The sequence below is a fragment of the Apiospora aurea genome (assembly GCF_038362705.1).
Source record: "Apiospora aurea strain CBS 24483 chromosome Unknown utg000002l_segment0_segment0, whole genome shotgun sequence".
In the NCBI taxonomy this organism is placed as follows: domain Eukaryota; kingdom Fungi; phylum Ascomycota; class Sordariomycetes; order Amphisphaeriales; family Apiosporaceae; genus Apiospora; species Apiospora aurea.
In genome coordinates, this window is record NW_027117389.1 from 2,587,437 (window position 1) to 2,605,852 (window position 18,416).

The following is an 18,416-nucleotide window of genomic DNA, read 5'->3' on the forward strand; positions in this document are numbered from 1 at the left end:
TTTTACCTATTTAATTAATTTCGTATATATTATTAATAACGTTATATAACTTCGACGAAGTAATATAATTAACTTAATAATAAACCACGTTAATATAAAATTAATATAAAGTTAATATTTAAAAAGCTACCGAAGTTATTATTTTTTATTAGCGTCCGTATATAAAAAATCTAATAACCCCGATAACTTTAATAATAACCCCGGCAACTAATACCTCCGCGACGACGGCCTAGCCTCGGCGTGGTGCAGAGACTAGTCTAGACCGCTCAGATCGACGATCGCATGCATAAAATTGGACCCCCTGATGCCGGTACCCAATTGCCAATAATGAATGTAAGAGAATGGAGACCCCGGATGCAGACCCGAGCCTCGGGTGGTTTCTGAGTTCAATAGATGATTTTTTGCCTACGTGCTGTCGCCATTTCAGACTGCTGACGAGACCAGCAGCCGAGATATATTGATGCTGCCACACAAGTTTACACTCACGTAGAAGCCTTACCATGGCAGACTTGCATGAAATGGGAGCACTGGTGGTGGAACCACACCCGAGTGAATGGGAATTACATGATTGCCATGTTTGATGCCGATGGGATTTTGGATAGCCACATTCACATACTCCCAAAACTCCAACATATTTGTTGTACATGCCTAAGACACAACATCTGACTTATTCTTGAATCCTGGGCCATGGAATGGGATATCGGCAATACGGTGGGATTAGGCCCCAAGGTTTCCCGTGCCCATTGTGAACAATCTTGTCGAAACATGCCTCTTGGAGGCCACGGTCCCTCCCTCGGCAGCCAGTTTTCACCACGCAGAAGAATTCTTGAGCACATACATGCCCAAGCCTGTAACCCCACGTGCCAATGGACCGGATAGAAGCGCAGGAGCCGTTTCCTTTGTTTTTACGTGGCCGAGAAGTCGAGAACTGCCAATATCGATGTTTGTTCGGTGGTGCTGACAAATGCTGAGACTGGCTCGAGCAACCCGCGAGTCGATACCAGTGGTTAAGGATTACACGGTATATTGGGAGCTGCCCGATACTGTGTCTACTTTAATGATCATTAGTATGAAAGCCTCATGACACAGGACCGGTAAAAGATCGACAGTGCGGACCGGAAGCCCCTACCAATGATTAGGAGGAGCCGTTCGATCTGACTACTACATTCTTCCGTCTGATGCATAATCTACGTGAGCGCGTGTTGCGGTGGACACGGTGAGTAGACCAGTGTCATCCTGCGATACTTTTGTTGCATTGCGAACCCCAGCACCGCTCGGAGCCTCTACATATGGGAAAGAGCAGCAAGTGTTGCCCATAACGCACGCCTCGTATGTGGCCGGTTTCCATGGGGTTGGCGATGTTGGTAAAGATAGAATCCTCAGTGCATGTAAAGTCGGTAGCACACGATAAGCCGGTAGCGATTTGAGCCACTTTTCCCCCCTTGGAAATGGAACAGCCTGGGCATGTCGATCATCCCAACCCTGCACACTTCACTGCGCTCGCTACCTTTGCTGATCGGTGGATGAAGTTTCAGCAGCATCTTGTCCTGCAAACGGGCAAAGGCTGTTTGTTTTCCACCCGTGAGACCCCGGTTCTGCTGGTCTTTTCTCTGTTCTGTCCTCTCTCCTAACCCGTCGGTTCTATCTCCCTTCACACGTACTGGATTGCGAAGCAGATGGCCCATAGTCGTCGCACCCGGATCCCCCCCAAAAGACGTTGAGATTACTACATACTCTGGCCCGCCCATTGAACGTTGACTACATACATACTTACCTACTACGTACTTGGCTAATCGCCAATCTGCATCCTTACATATACATACCTAATCAATTCATACTCATTGCTCACTCGTTACATCCTCCTCTATCGTCTGCCATCCAATACCAAGCGCGCAGCGAGATCCACACACCCGATCTTGATCAGAATCTGGAGCATACATGCGGCACTTGTGTCCCTGCAAATCGCACGAAACGAAGCCCACATTTTCTACTTGAGATCCTCGGTCGGGTCGAAGCAGGCAGGCAGGCAGACAGGCAATTCCGGCTGCACGAGCTACTACTACCTACTGTAGGTAGAGGGAAAGATACCTATACTGTACACATACCTACCTACCTACTTGACCTCCCGCGCTACCTGCCCGCCTACCTAGGTTCCTCGGCTCAGTCTACCGTATCTATGTTGCAGTCTGGGTGGACAGTGTAGTGGACAATACACAGCAACCACCATACCAGTCGAGTGGGTAAACGGACAATTGGGCTGTTTTCAGCATAGATCGGGGTTCCTCTTTGCATCGTACATACTAATATCTATACGTCTTTGCATTTAGTACACCGCGTCTATACCCCTCCCCCCGGTAGTTGACGGCCCCATTCGATCACAGGTCCTGTCCACAATCCTACCTACTTTGGCGGTTGAACACCCCCTGGGTGGCCGATGCCCAGGTAGTCCCGACGCAAAGCTTCCTTGTTGGCCCCCCCTTCGCCGCGATCTCTCATAAGCGATTCGCACACCAGAACGACCATTGCCCACGCTTGCAGTACACTGAGCCCCCCTTCCAAGCCCGTCAGGCGGACCTTGGGTTTGTGGCCGTTCAGATGTAAAAGTTTTGTGGCAGGGTTTTCACTGCTGGCTTGCTTCATGAATCTAGACAAAACCCCAGACGATTTTTCCTTGCTTGTTAGCCCGGAGGACATTGACGTTGCCACAACGGCCGATTCCTCCTCCCTCGGCGCTTCTCCTGCCCACCCTGTCGCTACCAACAATCCCAAGTCCCCCACCACCGCTCGGCCAGACAACCTCCCGGTCGCATCCTCTACCGTCGATACGGCACCTCTTGTGCCTAGCCCACTGTCGCAATCGGCCACTCATCGACAACATATATATACGGACGCGATCGGCAAAACCCACGTGAGCACTGAGGTGGTGGAAGAGGAGTGGGCGACGGAGGTTAGTCGCTATGGATTAAGTCCCGCCAATACGACACTCCCCAAAACAGCGCCTTTGGGCGACCAGACAGCACGTCCTCACATCGCTACAATAACCGAAACCGACACGGCAATACCTGCTAACCTCTCCCCAACAAGGGCAGTGCAAGGACCGGCTAATACGCCTTGGTCGGTACCCGGCAAGCGGTCGCCAGATGAGGAGGGATCAGATCTCAGCAACTCTAGTAACCACACAATTCAGCAGCCGCCGACGAAGAAGTCGCGAACTCGCGCTGCCCCTCCGCGCAGGATCGACCTCGGCGAATTCGCAAAACCAGCAATACCCCCGAAGATTGAAAGTGTCACTTCGCCGCTGTTCTTTTCGCACAAGCAGAAACCTCTCATAATCAGGCCCACTAGCTTTTCTGGCTCCGAAGCTGTAGGAACCATGTTGAGGAGTGTCCGAGATTCTGCTGAGGTTACGACGCTCAAACTCGCGCGAGGAACTGTCAGCTCGGCAAGTCCCGCGAGGTCTTCCAGTACACCTGGTAGCTGGTCGTCTATCGATGCGGTGACCCTTGCCCGAAGTCCCGACGCCCAAGCATCCTCACCTACGCAACAGTTTCTACAGGGTATCGGCATCATTGAACTTCTTGAAAGGGATGACCGTCCGACTTTCATCGTTGACGGCTCAAGTGCATTTAACGCTTCGTCGCCAGCCTTTACCGTACTATATGTCAACCCTGCCCTCCAGGTCTCCGACGGCATCCGCTATTTGATTTCTGGCGAGTTCGAGGAGGGTTCGGATGCGAAGAGCGAGTTTGAGGGCTTCAGAACCTGGGTAAAAAATGGGGGTCTCAACGCCGACGGATTGGATTGTTTCATGCCGTCATTCCACTATGGCGGTGTTGAATGGACCTGTTCGGTTCTTAGAAACCGATTTAGGTTCGTAAGCGCAAACAGAAGCGCTGCTTCGATAGCCCGTACCTCACCCGAGCCGCAGCTCGAGAGAGAGACGAGCATCGACTCTCGTACGCAGGGTGCAACACCTAATGCGCAGCCAAAGACGCCCAGCGATATTGTCGTGCCAGATGCGCCGGATTATTTTGGCAGCCTTGCCACCAGCCTTGAAGAGGACGAGCAGACCCGTTCAGTCGTCGGCAGTGAAGCCGAAGAGCCGTATTTGATACGACGAGATAGCGATTATGCTTCGGACATTGTCTCGATACGGACGGAACAGCCGTCGTTTGACTGGACCAGGATACCGTTAACCGAGGATCTCCCTCAGCATATCATTTTTGCTCGTACCAGAGATTGGGCATCGACACCTTTGGGTCCTATAGAAAGATGGTCAGCCGACCTGCGTGCCATGGCCAACATGGTTATGGGTAGCCCACACCCAGCTGCGATGTACTGGGGTCCCGAGTTTATCGCCATCTACAACGAGGCGTATGTGCTAATGGCGGGCAAGAAACATCCCGCACTCATGGGCCAGAGCTATAAAGATGCCTGGCACGAGATATGGCACGAAGTCGCTCATGTTTTCGAAGGGGCGTGGAAGTCGGGACAGGCCACCATGAAGAACGACGATCACCTGTTGATCAACCGCTATGGGTTCGAGGAAGAAGCATTTTTCTCGTGGTCTATTGTACCACTGGTAGGCGACGACGGATCTGTTGTCGGGTTGTACAACCCTGCTTTCGAAAATACCCGGCGGAAAGTTGCAGAACGACGAATGCTCACTTTGAGGGAGGTTGGTGAGAAGACATCATTGGCACGAGATGTCAAGAGTTTCTGGAGCCAGGTACAACAGGGCCTGGAATTCAACAAGGAGGACATCCCATTCGTCATGGTTTATTCAGTTTCTGACGATTCCGAAAGCGACATGTCGTCGATGCACTCGGGAAGCTTGTCGCACCCCCCTCAGCTTGTCCTTGAAGCATCCCTGGGCATTCCTGCTGGACACAGCTGCCTCATTAGTCCCCTGGATCTCAAAACCAGCGTCGAAGGCTTCGCCCCTTATATGAGGGATTCTATGGCACAAGCAGGTGTTCCCATCTTATTATCCAAAGATGATGGAACGCTTGCAGAAGATCTTATGATCGGCTTTGACTTCCGAGGAGATTCGAGCGATTGCCAAGCCATTGTGATCTTCCCAATACACCCTACTACTGGAGGAGACAGCGTTGTTGGTTTCATTGTTATTGGAGTGAACCCGCGCCGCCCTTATGACGACGACTATAAGCTTTTCATCCACCTCCTGTCGCGCCAATTGGCTACATCGATGGCTTCGGTGGTCTTGTTCGAGGAAGAGATTAAACGTGGACAAAGGGCAGCTCGTTTAGCGGCGCTTGATCGCCAAGAGTTGACGCAGCAATTGCACCTGCGTACGCAAGAGGTGGAGGAGAGTGAGCTCAAGTTTACACGAATGGCCGAATTCGCTCCCGTAGGTATGTTTATTGCTGACCATGAAGGTCTCATAAACTACTGCAATGAGATGTGGTGGGAAGTATCGCAGCATCAGCCCAGGTCTGAGTACAACGTCAATACTTGGATGGATAGCGTGAATGACGAAGACAGACCTGCACTTCAGGAGGTCTGGAAAAGAATGCTCGATGACAAGATGGCCATTACTCACGAGTTGCGCTTTAAGCGCTTGCGCGATCATTCCAGCGGCGCAATTAACAACTGGGTGCTCATGAGTGCGTACCCCGAAAGGCACCGAGATGGAAGCATCAAGGGCATATTTGGGTGTATAACCGACATCTCGCAGCAAAAGCTGGCCGAGCAAATCCAGTACCAGCGGCGAGAAGAGGCAGTGGAACTGAAGCGGCAACAAGAAAATTTCATTGATATCACCAGCCACGAAATGCGTAACCCGCTCAGTGCTATTCTCCAATGTGCTGACGAAATATCGGGCACACTGGCCAAGTATCGATCCTTGGAAGAATACAACAGCGAGGTGGCGCGGCTGAAAGTGGCCTTGGAAGGCTGTCTCGAGGCTGCCAACACCATTACACTCTGCGCTAGCCATCAGAAGCGTATCGTCGACGATATTCTTACCTTGTCGAAACTTGACTCGCAGTTACTCCTAGTTACGCCTGTGGATGTGCAACCGGTGGCTGTGGTCCAGCGCGTGCTCAAGATGTTTGAGGGCGAGTTGAACACGAATTCGATCCAGATGAAGTTCCAAGTGAAGAACCGCTACTTGGATCTGGGCGTGGACTGGGTCAAGCTGGATCCTTCGCGCTTGCTTCAAGTGCTGATCAATCTCATGACCAACGCCATCAAATTCACGAATGCGCGGCCGGAGCGGTCCATTGTCGTCACCCTCGATGCTTCTATAGACATCTCGGAAAGGACTGATGCCGACATCAGCTTCTTTCCTAGCGATCGGCCGGGCACCTCGGAACTCACAGAGGGTGCGGACTGGGGCACGGGCGACAAAATTAACCTCCATTTCTCGGTCCAAGATACAGGGCGAGGACTAGACGAACATGAGAAGAAGCTTCTATTTCAACGGTTCTCTCAGGCGTCACCCCGGACTCACGTCCAATACGGTGGGTCCGGCCTGGGGCTGTTTATCTCCCGCATCCTCACGGAGCTTCAGGGAGGGCAGATCGGAGTTGATTCGGTGAAGGGGGTTGGCAGTACCTTTTCCTTCTACGTCCGAAGCCGTAAGTCGGCCGGACCAGGCGATAGGCAAGCGGTGGCGACAGCGCCACCTTTGCAAAGAGCCCCCGGGTCGTCGACGACTATCGAGAATCGACAGCCGAAGCACATAGCCAAGGCCCCGACCATACAGGTACGGTCGCAACCAAGCGCACCGTTGCCGGGTACGCCATCGACATCAGCAACGCCAACAACGTCGGCACCCTCGGCATCATCAACGCCACAAGGAGGCCAACGCGTTTTCGATGTCTTAATTGTAGAGGACAATCTTGTGAACCAGAAAGTGCTGCAGAGACAACTTCGTAACAGCGGCAACAACACACAAGTGGCGAATCATGGAGGTGAGGCGCTGGAGGTGTTGAAGAGGTCGAGATACTGGACTGGCATGGAAGCGACGGGCAACGAGATCTCGGTCATACTGATGGACCTGGAGATGCCCGTTATGGACGGGATGACGTGTGCGCGTAAGATCAGGGAACTGGAACGGGAAGGCACCATTGTGAGCCACATACCCATTATTGCTGTTACAGCATACGCAAGGCCGGAGCAGATCGAAGACGCAAAGGCCGCAGGAGTGGTAAGTTTGGCGCTCCCACCCTCTCCGTTGTTGTATCTCGGAATACAGCATGCTGACAAGGGACAATTAGGACGATGTGATTTCGAAACCTTTCCGCATGCCGGAACTCATACCACGGATCGAAGAGCTGGTTGATAAGTTCCCGTCAACCCGGTAGGGAAAAGGCACTGCCACGTGGCCCTTTCCCTTTTCTCTTTCTCTTCTTTGCACATCACTATCGATTTTTAATGTTTATTATTGCATCAGCATGGGTTGCATGGCTGGCAAGTCTAGAACTAACCGGCTTCCAACGGAGCATATTTTCTGGCAAGGCGTTCGGGCGGCGGCAGGATTTAACGGGTCTACTACAACCCAGCAGGACATGAAAAATGGGGATACCTTTTTTTCTTTTTTTCCTTTTGGACAGCCTGGTGAGCCGCGGGGATTTCATCTGGGATCGATCGCTTTGTGAGATCTATCAAGAAGCGAGGGAATAGATATGGGGTGGACTGGCCGTTGGCTGAGCCACCCCGAGCTGATGAGGTTGCGAATCATGTATATTGATTGAATGGCCAAGTACGCAAAGTTGTATACTTTACGCAAAGTCCGTAGCAATCGAATGCGATAAAACATGCCAACGTACTGAGTTGAAACATGGAACATGACATTCCTAGATCCTAGATCTATGCCCGGTTTGCAAACATGTAACCTAGATCATACTTGCACTTGCACTTGCACTTGCACTTGCACTTGCTAGAGACGCAGGTGTTGCGTGGACACTCCAGTATTAGATACAGTGTGTTTGTGTCTACACACTGTCTTGGTCAGTGCCATCAATGCCAAGTACCTAACTGCACCTGCACCTGCACCACCTCCAGTTCTCAACCTTTCTAGGGCCATCAAAGTTCAAGCCTCACGTGTTGAACCGGCACCATCCGTTCGAACATGCCCTGCTAAACCAACCCGGGCATCCAGGCAACCTACTTGAGCACGACGAATCTTGATTGCCCTCATTTTGGCTCAGGTCACCAGCCGAGCAATGGCCGCCGATGAGAGGAGTGCATACAGCTCGCGCCTGACAGCTGTCTGGTATGTGACTGGCCTTGGCCTGGCTTTGGCAAAATGGCCCAATGACCCCCTGAATACGCCTGGGTTTGGATGCCGTACCTCGTACATGTGCTCCACACACCACACACACATAACACCAGATGGGTACATGTTGACTGACCATTTGCCCGTGACAGTGTTCTCGTCTCCTTTTTTTGGTTACACTACTCAGTGGACAAACATTCTCTAATCGGTGCGTACAAACGGACGGACGGACGGACATCCCTCTCTTATTTGTGTCGCTAATCGCCAGAACAGATCGGCCGAGACTCTCGGCTTTCTTGCTGTTGTTGATATCGGGCGCCCTAGCTTTCTTTGCGAGCTTCTTTTCTAAACGACTTCCGGGCAATGACGGGAGATTTGGTATGTTGTCCCGCAGCATGCCATTCTGATTGCGACTATCGAATGCCGTGTCACGCAAACAGGCCCTAACCGGATCTGAGAGGCAGATTCCGATGCTCCCTTCAAAAGCTTCAGATCGTCGTTGCCACAGCGGCCTCGCCGATTTTATCTTCCTTGCATCATAATCCTAATTGTGATACGGTTGGAGATTCTTCAGGAGGTTGTGTACGACTTCCAGTGCACAGCACAGGGTGTCGAGGTATGTCCATGCCGTCCCGAAGGCCTATACGCCATGACGTCCATTCTCTGACTCCCCCTTCCTATTCGTAGGTCTTCCTGCCGGTATTTCTGGCTGGGTATGAGTTGGTGTTCGGGAAGAGGGCGTCACTGCCCACATCCGACGAGCCCGAGGACCCCTGGATCACGTTGTGGGAAGAGTTCACCCAATGGGTCAAAACTTCTCACCTTTGGCTTTTCAGTAGCGTGCTGGTTTTCACCATTGGCGTCTACCAGTCGGCCGGTCTGGCCTACGAGTCTTCCTACTTTTGCTCATCTGTACTGGATGAGCCCCGTTGGGTCATCTTCTTGCAGTGGACTGGCGTATTCCTGGATGCTGTCATACTAGTCATGTCTTGGAGAGTACTCTCCTGGGCCAAGACGACCAAAAGCCGGCTGCGGATACTCAGTGGCATACTGGCCATCGCATGTCTCGGTTCGGGCGTACTGTGGATAGGCACCCGTATTGCTCAACAAGGACCAGTAATGGACAGGCAGGCAGTGCGATATGTGGACTCCCTATACTTGTTTGATATTCTGAGCACTGGCCTTGTTTTTGGGGTACTCTTGATCGCAGCAACGCTCTGGATCGTCGAATCGGTGCCCCTTGAACCGGCCTCCATCATTGCCTATATCGGCGGGACAGCAAGTACGGCCCGGCAGGTCTTCCTGGTTGGGACTTACCAACAGACATCGGCAGGGCCTCCGCTAGTGGCGCTATTCACCATCACGGGTGGCTTTTCGATATTCGCTTACGCAAATAATATGCGGTCTGTCGTGTATATCCGCAGAGGTTTTCTTGTATTATTGACGATCGTCCTGTTGATTGGGGCAATCATAACCTCTGCCGTACGCAACAGGCCGCTGCAGCACCACCCCGTGGATGAGTTTATTTACAAGAACAGGGTCGAGTCAGACCGGTGGCTCCGCCATGCGAGCGTTAGCACCACCCTTAGAACCGCCGTCGAAGAGTACAAAGAACGGCACCACGGCCGCGACCCTCCGGCTCATTTTGATCGGTGGTTTGATTTCTCTCGGCAGCGAAATGCCGCCATTGTCGATATGTATGATCAGATGGAGAAAGACATATTGCCCTTCTGGGGAATGAGTCCTCAAAAGGTCAGGGATGCGGTAGAGAAAGCCAAAGGGCTACCAGATATCGGTGTGGTCACGATCATCAAGGGAAAGGCGTCACACAACGAGCGGGCCGACTCTTCTCATCAGATGATACTGGACGACGTGGTATCGATCATCTCAAGATTTTCAGAATACCTGCCGGAGATGGACATACCGATCAACTTGAACGAAAGGCCACGGGTGCTCGTTCCACACAATGACATCCGTCGGCTCATGCAGTCTGCAACTGCGCCCAAATCTAAATTCCTGCCAGCTATGGTCAACAAACGCGACACAGGCGACTCCGAGGTGGCGGAAGCCCAGGCTGCCTCCAACATAGAAGCACGTACAGATTCAGAGACCAGGTCCTATGTTTCAGCAGAAGACTTCCATCACCTCCAATCTCTGGCCTGCCCTCCAGGCTCAAAGACGAGAGCAGGGGTCAGCTGGAACGCGAGGGACCTCTGTACTTCTTGCGCCAAACCACATAGCCATGGCGTATTTGTTCGCAGCTGGCGAAAGTCTCTTGACCCGTGCCATCAACCTGACATATTCCATCTCCACGACTTCCATACGATGCCGCATCGTTCCGAGCTTCACCAGGACCTCTTACCTATCTTCAGTCGGTCCAAAACCGACATCTTCAACGACATCGTTATACCTCTGCTCCGGCCCAATGTCAAGCTTGAGCAGGAGACGACCACATTTGATGCTAAGACCAATGCTCTATTCTGGCAGGGCGAGCCCTTGACGGAACTTATAACCCACCAGTCTTACCATGGTGGTCAACGTAGCCGGATGGTGTATCTGACGAATAACGCGAGCGCCACCGACGAAGGTCCGCTGCTGATCGGCGACAACTACGGCAAAGACCTGAAATTTGCCTACGAGACGGTCAAGACCAGCGAGGCCAACGACCTGTTCACTATAAAGACGTCCTTCACGGCGCCTGAGAAATGTGAGGACCAGACCTGTCGGCTAGCCCAGGCCCAATTCGGCTTCGTAGAACCCCCCACCGACCCCGAGGAAAAGCCTGACGTTGCCCTGGACCACCGCTACGTCATGCTCCTCGACACGCCCGACGGGCCCCCGCCCAACCTCCTCGCCACGCTGCGCTCTAACGGCGTGCCGTTCGTCAGCAGCATCTTCCGCGAGTGGTATACGGAGCGCCTCATGCCCTGGACGCACTTCGTTCCTGTCGACCTGCGCTTCCACGGCCTCCACAGCACCCTGGCCTACTTCGTCGGGCTCAAGGACCGCGGGCGCGTCAACGGCCGCGAGCGCGACGCCATGGCGGACCGCACCGAGGACGCGCGCTGGATCGCCGAGCAGGGCCGCAAGTGGGCCGAGAAGGCTATCCGCCGCGAGGATATGGAGATTTACCTGTTCCGGCTCCTCCTCGAGTGGGGGAGGTTGATTCAGGATGACAGGGATACCCTGGGATTTGTGTTGAAACAAGAGTGAGCGAGCGAGCGAGCATGTTGCATCTTTCGTATTACAACAAGCCGTATGTAAATATAAATCAGGAGGCATTGTAGTGACCCGTCATGCTTGAAGGGGGTGTCTAGATAGGAGGATATAATATCATCTATGTATTATTATATTATACTTTAGAGATATGATTTGAGAAACAACTGCAAGCCCCTGTCGCCACGGAACGAAATACATGTGATGCTCAGCTCTAACCAGCAACATGGATCTACGCCCGCAAATTTCTGGAATAACAATGTTATTTCTAAACTAGGATTACCGAGAAAAAGAGTAGTAGCCAATGTGAGACGATAAAACATCGCATTCACGATATAGTAGATGATTTAGAGATTTCAGAACGAGTTACGCTTCATCAGAGAACAGATAACGACGACCAAGGTCCAAGTGATAGGCATTTCTCATACTTTATCATCCTCATAAACCTCATACACAAGACATAACAATAATAGTAACCACTGCTCGTCCAATCATTCTTTCTGCTAAGAAAAACACATTAGGAAGCTCGAAACTCAGCAAGCCACCAACGCCTTCCCTATCCTTTTTAATACCCATACTAACAATAATAATAAAAAGCAGCAGGAAACGCAAGGATATCTGCCATCCCTTGGATTCTGCTTACACGTGTGGGACGCTTATTCCAAACACGTCAGCAGGAAGCAGACAGAATCGGGGGCTCTAGTTGTGGCCAGGCCTGTTCCAGTACTCGGAATACGCCTGGGCCGTCTGGCGGGGGTCGGGTCGATGGTGACCATACGTCTCCTCCTCGCTCCACCGATGATCACGGTACGCGCCGGCGCCGCCTGCGCCTTCGCTCATGCTATTGCTGCGCCGGCCACTGAACCAGCGCTTGATGCTACCACGCCTCGCCGGCTTTGGCTGCTGCGGCTGGTAGGGCTCCCTCTCGATGCCGGCGTCCTCTTCGTCGTCTATGACTGCGCCAGCGTCACCGTAGGGGTAGACTTCTTCCTGTCGTTCTGCCGCCACTGCTGCTGCTTCTTCCTCCTCATCATCGGGGTCTTCCCCCTGGTACTCGTACTCGAGCCTCGGGACCAGTAGGCGGTACGGCACCGTGATGCCGGCGGGGTCGCGAGCGTTGACCTCGACGTTGAGCGTGATCTCGAGCCCGCCCTCGACGTCAACCTCGAACCGCTGCGGGTTCTTGCGAAGCTGCTTCGCGCTCAGGCCCGTGGGCGTGCGGTGGAAGGGGCCGCGGCCGCTCCATCGGCGGCGGCGACAACGAATAGTCGCGGGTGTGACCGGCGGGCTGGGTGTGCGACCGCTGCGGCGGACGAGCGGTGAAGTACGCGTCGTCGCCTACCTCGAACTCGACCGGGTGGCCGGCCCCGCCGCGAAGACCCATGCGCGCGAGCTTATCACTGTTGGGGCCGGCGGCTTCCATGGCCGTGGGACGGGTGCGCCGCTGTTGCGGGGGCTGGTGAGGCGGCGGCTGGGGCGGAGGTGGCGTGTAATCATCATACATGGCCTCATCGCTGTAGTCGTCGCCCCAGCTGCCATTGATGCCACCATCGTCACGCTTCTTGCTGGTAGAAAACCGACGAGCAAAGAATCCGCCCTTGGAGTTGGCCGTGTCGCCGCGGCCGAGGGATAATGTCCGTGTAAGCTTGGCTGGCCGCTTCTCCGGACCAGACAACGATGCACGGCGAGAAAGGCTGCGGAACAGTCCTCCGCCATTGGCCATAGGAGGTCGCGAGCGGTCCTTCTCTTCTGGGAGATCAGGACGGTATGCTGGCCCACGGTTCTTAGAGGAGAACGACAGTCTCCGGAAGATGTTGCTCTTGCTGCCAGCTGGCGTGGCATCGAGAGTGTACTCAGAGTCTTCCGGGGGCGGCGTCGAAGGTGGCGTACTGCCTGGGACGTATTCGCGGATTGCACACCAGTTGCGGTGCGGAAGCATTCGCTTGTTGTTGCGGGGCTTCCCGTCCACGCCTGTGGTGAAGATAGGAATCATGTCTTCGTCTGTCTCCTTGTCGAAGTGATGAACTTTGTTGCGCTTGTTAAGAATGTCTGCCATCATGTCTGGAGGTGGCGTGTTGACAATGGCCGAAGAGATAATGTTGGGCATATAACGGAAGTCCTTGTGCTTCGCAAGCTTCAGCTTGGGGTTGGAGTAGAACTGGCCGACGGCTGCAAGGTGGACGTCGCCACTAAGAATAGTGACACGCACAGATTTGTCCGCAGCAAGATCCTGGAGATCCTCAATGACATACTTGCGCTCTTCCTTGTGGTTTCTGGCCGTCCAGTGATCATCCAGGTCGTCGAGAACCTCGACGCCGCCGTCAAAGTTGTTCAAGAAGTTACCGAGAAGCCCTGCTTTGCCAAGAGCCTTTACAGGATCCATCAAACGTGATGTCAAGCTAAAATGGGTCAGTGGTCAAGCTCATTCGGCAGTGCACTAGATTTCAACTCACATGTTCTCAAGCCAGACCAGCCGCGGGTAGGCAATAGGTACACCAAGGAGAACCAACAAGTGCCGCGTCTGGCCCTTGGCAATCTCAGCATAGCACCTGTCGATTATCTTTTTCCAGGTATCTTCCCTCACAACTTCATCCCTCGTGCGCTCCGTACGCGCGTCTACCGCCAGAAGCGCCATTCCTGAGCCCAGCGACATGAATAGACTGTGGCTCAGCTCCTGAATATAGGGGCCAGGCTTGCATCCCAGGACCCAGCTCGGCTCGGTCTTTTCATCTTCCTCCATCGCACTTTGGTGTTGGAACAGCATGTAGTATTTGAAAGCTACAGCGCCCAAGCCAGAAAACACTGGCGATTTCATGAACTGGTCTGGGTACGAGCCAAATCCGTCGATGATGTCGTGGTCATCGTACATGTTGACCATAGGGATTTGCGAGTTGGCCAAACCGAATAGACCTTGAGAAAACCACATGGAGTAGCGCTCAAGGTAGAACTCTTCCACCTCGTCTTGCATCTCCGGAGTGAAGGGTGCATTGTGTTTGTGTAGCGGGTTCCTGATCATGAGCCAGTCCTTGAAGTGTTTCGTTTGATTCATTATCGCGTCGTTGTAAATCTGGTCGCCACCGCCGATCATAACATGGAATGGCCGGGTTTGGTGGTTGTTCAGCACGTCGCGCCACATCGGATCGGGGCCGCTGAAGTCGTCGGATTTCACACTTAGACTAAAGCCGTTGCAGCTGTGGAACATGATGTTCATGGCTTGGCCTCTTCCAGGCACCCAGAAACCTAGCGAGGGGCCTCTGTTGATCCGGTAGGCAATGCGTTGCTGCTGATTCCGGAGTTCAACTTCGATGTTGAATCGCCAGAAGGTGCAACCCCGCTCAGTATGGAGTCGGAAACCCCGAACATCTCGGTATTTTCCGAGCTTCTCGCCGTCCACCTGGATGCGCTTTCTGCGCTCTGCAAACGAGCCTGGAGGGTCAGGGGTACCATCGAAGTCAGGCGCACTCCTGGTGATTTCGAAAAGCCCGTCATCGGGATCCAGCATCGACATGTCTTTCGCCTCTTCGAGGTGCTCCACAGGCCTGACATATAGGGTTTCCCCCTTTCGCCCCAACTTTGGTATGCCCGCGATAGGGTCTACGTATTCTGGCCTAAGCGCCTGTTCATCGTGTAGTTCTTCTGGAGGCGGCGGCAACAGCTCGATAGGTTGGACGAAGAGCCGCAAAATGGGGACGATGTCATAAGAGGACCCCGCATCTTGGGTCACGATCATGACGCTGCCTCGCCAAATCTCTTTGTCCACTACCGTACCATTACGATTATTCCTCGTGGGCGTCTTCTCGTGACGAAGCCCACAGTATCTCAGTAAGGGGCCGCATTTCAGGTGGAGTGGTGGCTTAAACCGCGTCGGGGCCTGTGTCTCATCGTATTCACCATCGAAAGCCTCGGCTTTCTTGGGTCTATTAGACATGCTGCCTCTGCGTCTCCCTTTGGTCTCCCACCAGGGCGCATCTAGCGGGTCCATGTCAGAAGGAGAAGGCTCGGGTGGTGCAGGTACTTCAGCGGTGATATCCAGCAGCGCGCCAGATAGAGTACCAACGTTGCCCTTCCTCCATTCATCCAGGTAGTTTGGTGGCCGATACAGGCCATGACCTGGTTGAAGATGCTCGTGGTGCATGAAGTCGCGGAAGCGATGGTGCTCGGGGTTGTCCAAGTTGTCTTCTGAGTGTAGAGGAGTGCCGTACGCTTGGTCAGGGAACTTAACCGACTTCGTCGTTGCCGGTTTCGGTGGCACTGGCAGTGGCCTAACACTTGGCGGGGGCCGACCATCGGGCCCCAAAGATACAGAACGGTTCACCCCTATATCAGCAACAGCAGGGCCCCTCGTTCCCATCGGATCGATATCTTCTGCCTTATCCTCGACATAAGTTCGGCGCCTGGCTGGAGGTTTCTGGTCATCGCCATTATGAAAAGGCTGGGGATTATGTCCAGCCCAACGCGACGCTTGCAACATCTCCTCCGGGTCATCGCCACGACGATTGACAGCAGCAAACCTTTCTTCAGCCTCTACACGCCGGCTATACCACGGATCGCCGGGTGGATTTTTCTTTAGCTTATTGCTGCCATTGCGCGTCAGCGCGATCCCACCCCGGGCGTCGTGTTTGGTGATGTTATGGGCGACGCACTATCACCTCCTCCTATAAGGTTGGCGTCGTTCTTAGCTGCCCTTTCACGAAAGCTTAACTTGCGTTGGGGGAGATCGGACTTTTCAGACGCCGGGATATTGCGGTTCTTGGGCACAGGGATCTGCGATCTGGGCGTCGAGGGGCCATGCGAGTAGGTAGGTTTCGTTGCCGATGAAGGAACGGCCTCAACTGGATCTGTGACAAGAACTCTGCGCTGGTCCTCTTGGCCGACCGACGCTCCCCTATTTCTAAACCGGACTTGTTGCTGACCTGGTTGGTATGCTTGCTGGCTAACGCTACGGCCGCTGTCGGGCTGAGCGGTGGCAGCGGCATTGGCAGCCGCCTTTTCCCTTGCGCGACGTTCGGCAGCCTCAACTCGTGCCCGTTTCTCCTCCTTGGTGATGCTGTCGAGTGTCAACTCAAGCTTTTGCAGCGGCGACCGATCGTCGGCAAACGGCTGCCGCTGCGAGCCCCGTCTCTTCGAGGGGCTGGGATCATCGAATGCCATGCCTGACGACTGCCTGCTTGAGTGGGTTCTAGTGACGTCCCCTCTCGCCCCGGAATTCGCGGCTCGTGCTGCGCGCTTAGCAGCCAGCTCTTCCTCCTCATCAAAGTCCTGGTGTGAGGACTCCAACTCTGTAGCTCCGAATAGTCTTTCGGTAGGGTATCCGCGATGTATATCTACATCGGCATCCGTGGCTCTTGCTTGTGCCATGGAACGTTGAAGCGCAGATGGCGGTGGGCCCGGCTGACCGGAGGCGGTGAAGGTGTATGGCGAGGCACGACCGTTGCCATACAGATTCTTGTAGCTGATCGGAGGTGCTCGAGGCACGTCGGGGGCGGCCGGAGGAGTCGCTCTGGCAGTGTCGTCTAGTAAATCGTCCTGGTTGCGCGCACTTCGTCTCCTGCGCCTGTCTGCTACGTCCAGCGGGGACTCGTATTGCGCATAAGACTGGGAGGACGGACGAGGGGCGAGACCAGAGGGATTGAAGGTGGAAGCTACAGGGGAGGCAAGGGGGCTATATGAAAGATCGGTGGGCGCATCGGTCTGCGAAGTCTGCAGGGAAGTGCGGTTGGACTTGGGCTGAGGATGGCTGGTAACGTCAAGGGACTGGCTGAGGCTATGGGAATGGGAGGGACTATAGTCATCGCCGCTACTTCGACGGACCTTGCTAACGGGTAGCTTGCCCCAGTAGGGAGCGGGCGCTGGACCTGACATGCTGGGTGCGAGTCAGAAGATTCCGGTGGGCTCGGCCAGCAGAGCTCTGGGAAAAAAAGAAGGTCAGGCGAAGCTGTGATTGGGTAACAACACACCAATTCGCTACAGTTGGTCAAGCTTCACTATAATGCGTGCGGCTGTCCGGAGCTGGATGGGCAGACTGGGCAGACTATCAATGGAGCTTCCCATAGTAAGAAAAAGATGGATGCAATGCCAACACACACGCGCGCGCGTCTCCGCTGCAGGTTGGGATGTCCCTTTGAGTGCAGGTAGTAGTAATAAAAGGACGGGATTATAGGTGCGTGTGCCAACGGCAAAGGGAAAAGAAAGAGGTTGACATCGACGACTCCAGCTCCAGCTCCAGCTTCCGGCGCGACATGGGACATGGGGGAGTGTGTGGAACGAAGCTGGTTGGCCGGTTTGCTTACGACCCTGGCAGGTACCGGCCAAACCTGGACGAAAATTGCGATTCGTTTGTCTGAAGACGGGAAGATGCTGCTGCGGGTCCCGTACCCATGCCCGGGGGTTAATGATAGCTTCATCTCTAGCGACTATATTCCAAGGACAAGAGCAAAAGCCCGCAACGACGCGAGAGGGTCTCAGTCCCGAGGGCTGGGACAATCGGCCGGCTTCAAGGAACGGGGAATCGAAAGACAATTGGACATCGCGACGAAAATGGATTCCTGCAAGCACTTTGCCCGACGGGGATAGTTGCAGCTGGCCTATCATAGCCGAGATGGCCTACTCAACCTGATACTTGGGTAGGAAAAGCTGGTGGTTGGCGATCGACAAACACTCGACCCCGTCCTCCTGTGTAATGACGACAACCCGTGATGGCCATCTATCGGAATCTATCCTCCACGGCAAGAGGGCAAGAGGGAGAGAGGGGATAATAAAAAGAAAGAAAGAAAGAAAGAAAGAAAGGACAAACAGACACAAACCCCCTTTGGCTTTCCACTTCGCGTTTACACCAGCAGTTCAATTGACTTCTTGGCCCAGCAGAGGATGCGGCTAAGATGCAAAGACGTCCAGAAAGTCTCTTTGTAAACGGGTACGCCCGCCTGCATTGAGCCTTCCTCTTCTATGTATTGGG

At 53.8% G+C, this 18,416-nt stretch overlaps 3 protein-coding genes across 3 annotated transcripts; 2 read left to right on the forward strand and 1 right to left on the reverse strand.

The window, feature by feature from the left end:
- Positions 1–2,638: 2,638 nt before the first annotated feature.
- On the forward strand, positions 2,639–7,331 carry PG986_003180 (uncharacterized protein; the record flags this gene model as incomplete). The annotated part of the gene is made up of 2 exons (XM_066839402.1): positions 2,639–7,174; positions 7,245–7,331. 2 exons carry the CDS (start codon positions 2,639–2,641, stop codon positions 7,329–7,331), a joined length of 4,623 nt encoding a protein of 1,540 aa, XP_066704466.1.
- A 1,183-nt stretch (positions 7,332–8,514) lies between these two features.
- On the forward strand, positions 8,515–11,458 carry PG986_003181 (Beta-1-2-xylosyltransferase 1; the record flags this gene model as incomplete). The annotated part of the gene is made up of 3 exons (XM_066839403.1): positions 8,515–8,623; positions 8,704–8,861; positions 8,933–11,458. Coding segments are annotated over 3 exons (2,793 nt in total), but the record flags the coding sequence as incomplete, so codon positions are not given.
- A 702-nt stretch (positions 11,459–12,160) lies between these two features.
- Positions 12,161–17,323, reverse strand: PG986_003182 (uncharacterized protein; the record flags this gene model as incomplete). The annotated part of the gene is made up of 4 exons (XM_066839404.1): positions 12,161–12,764; positions 12,811–13,860; positions 13,915–15,985; positions 16,105–17,323. The coding sequence occupies 4 exons, from the start codon at positions 17,321–17,323 to the stop codon at positions 12,161–12,163; spliced, it is 4,944 nt and encodes a 1,647-aa protein (XP_066704468.1).
- Between the last annotated feature and the right edge of the window lie 1,093 nt (positions 17,324–18,416).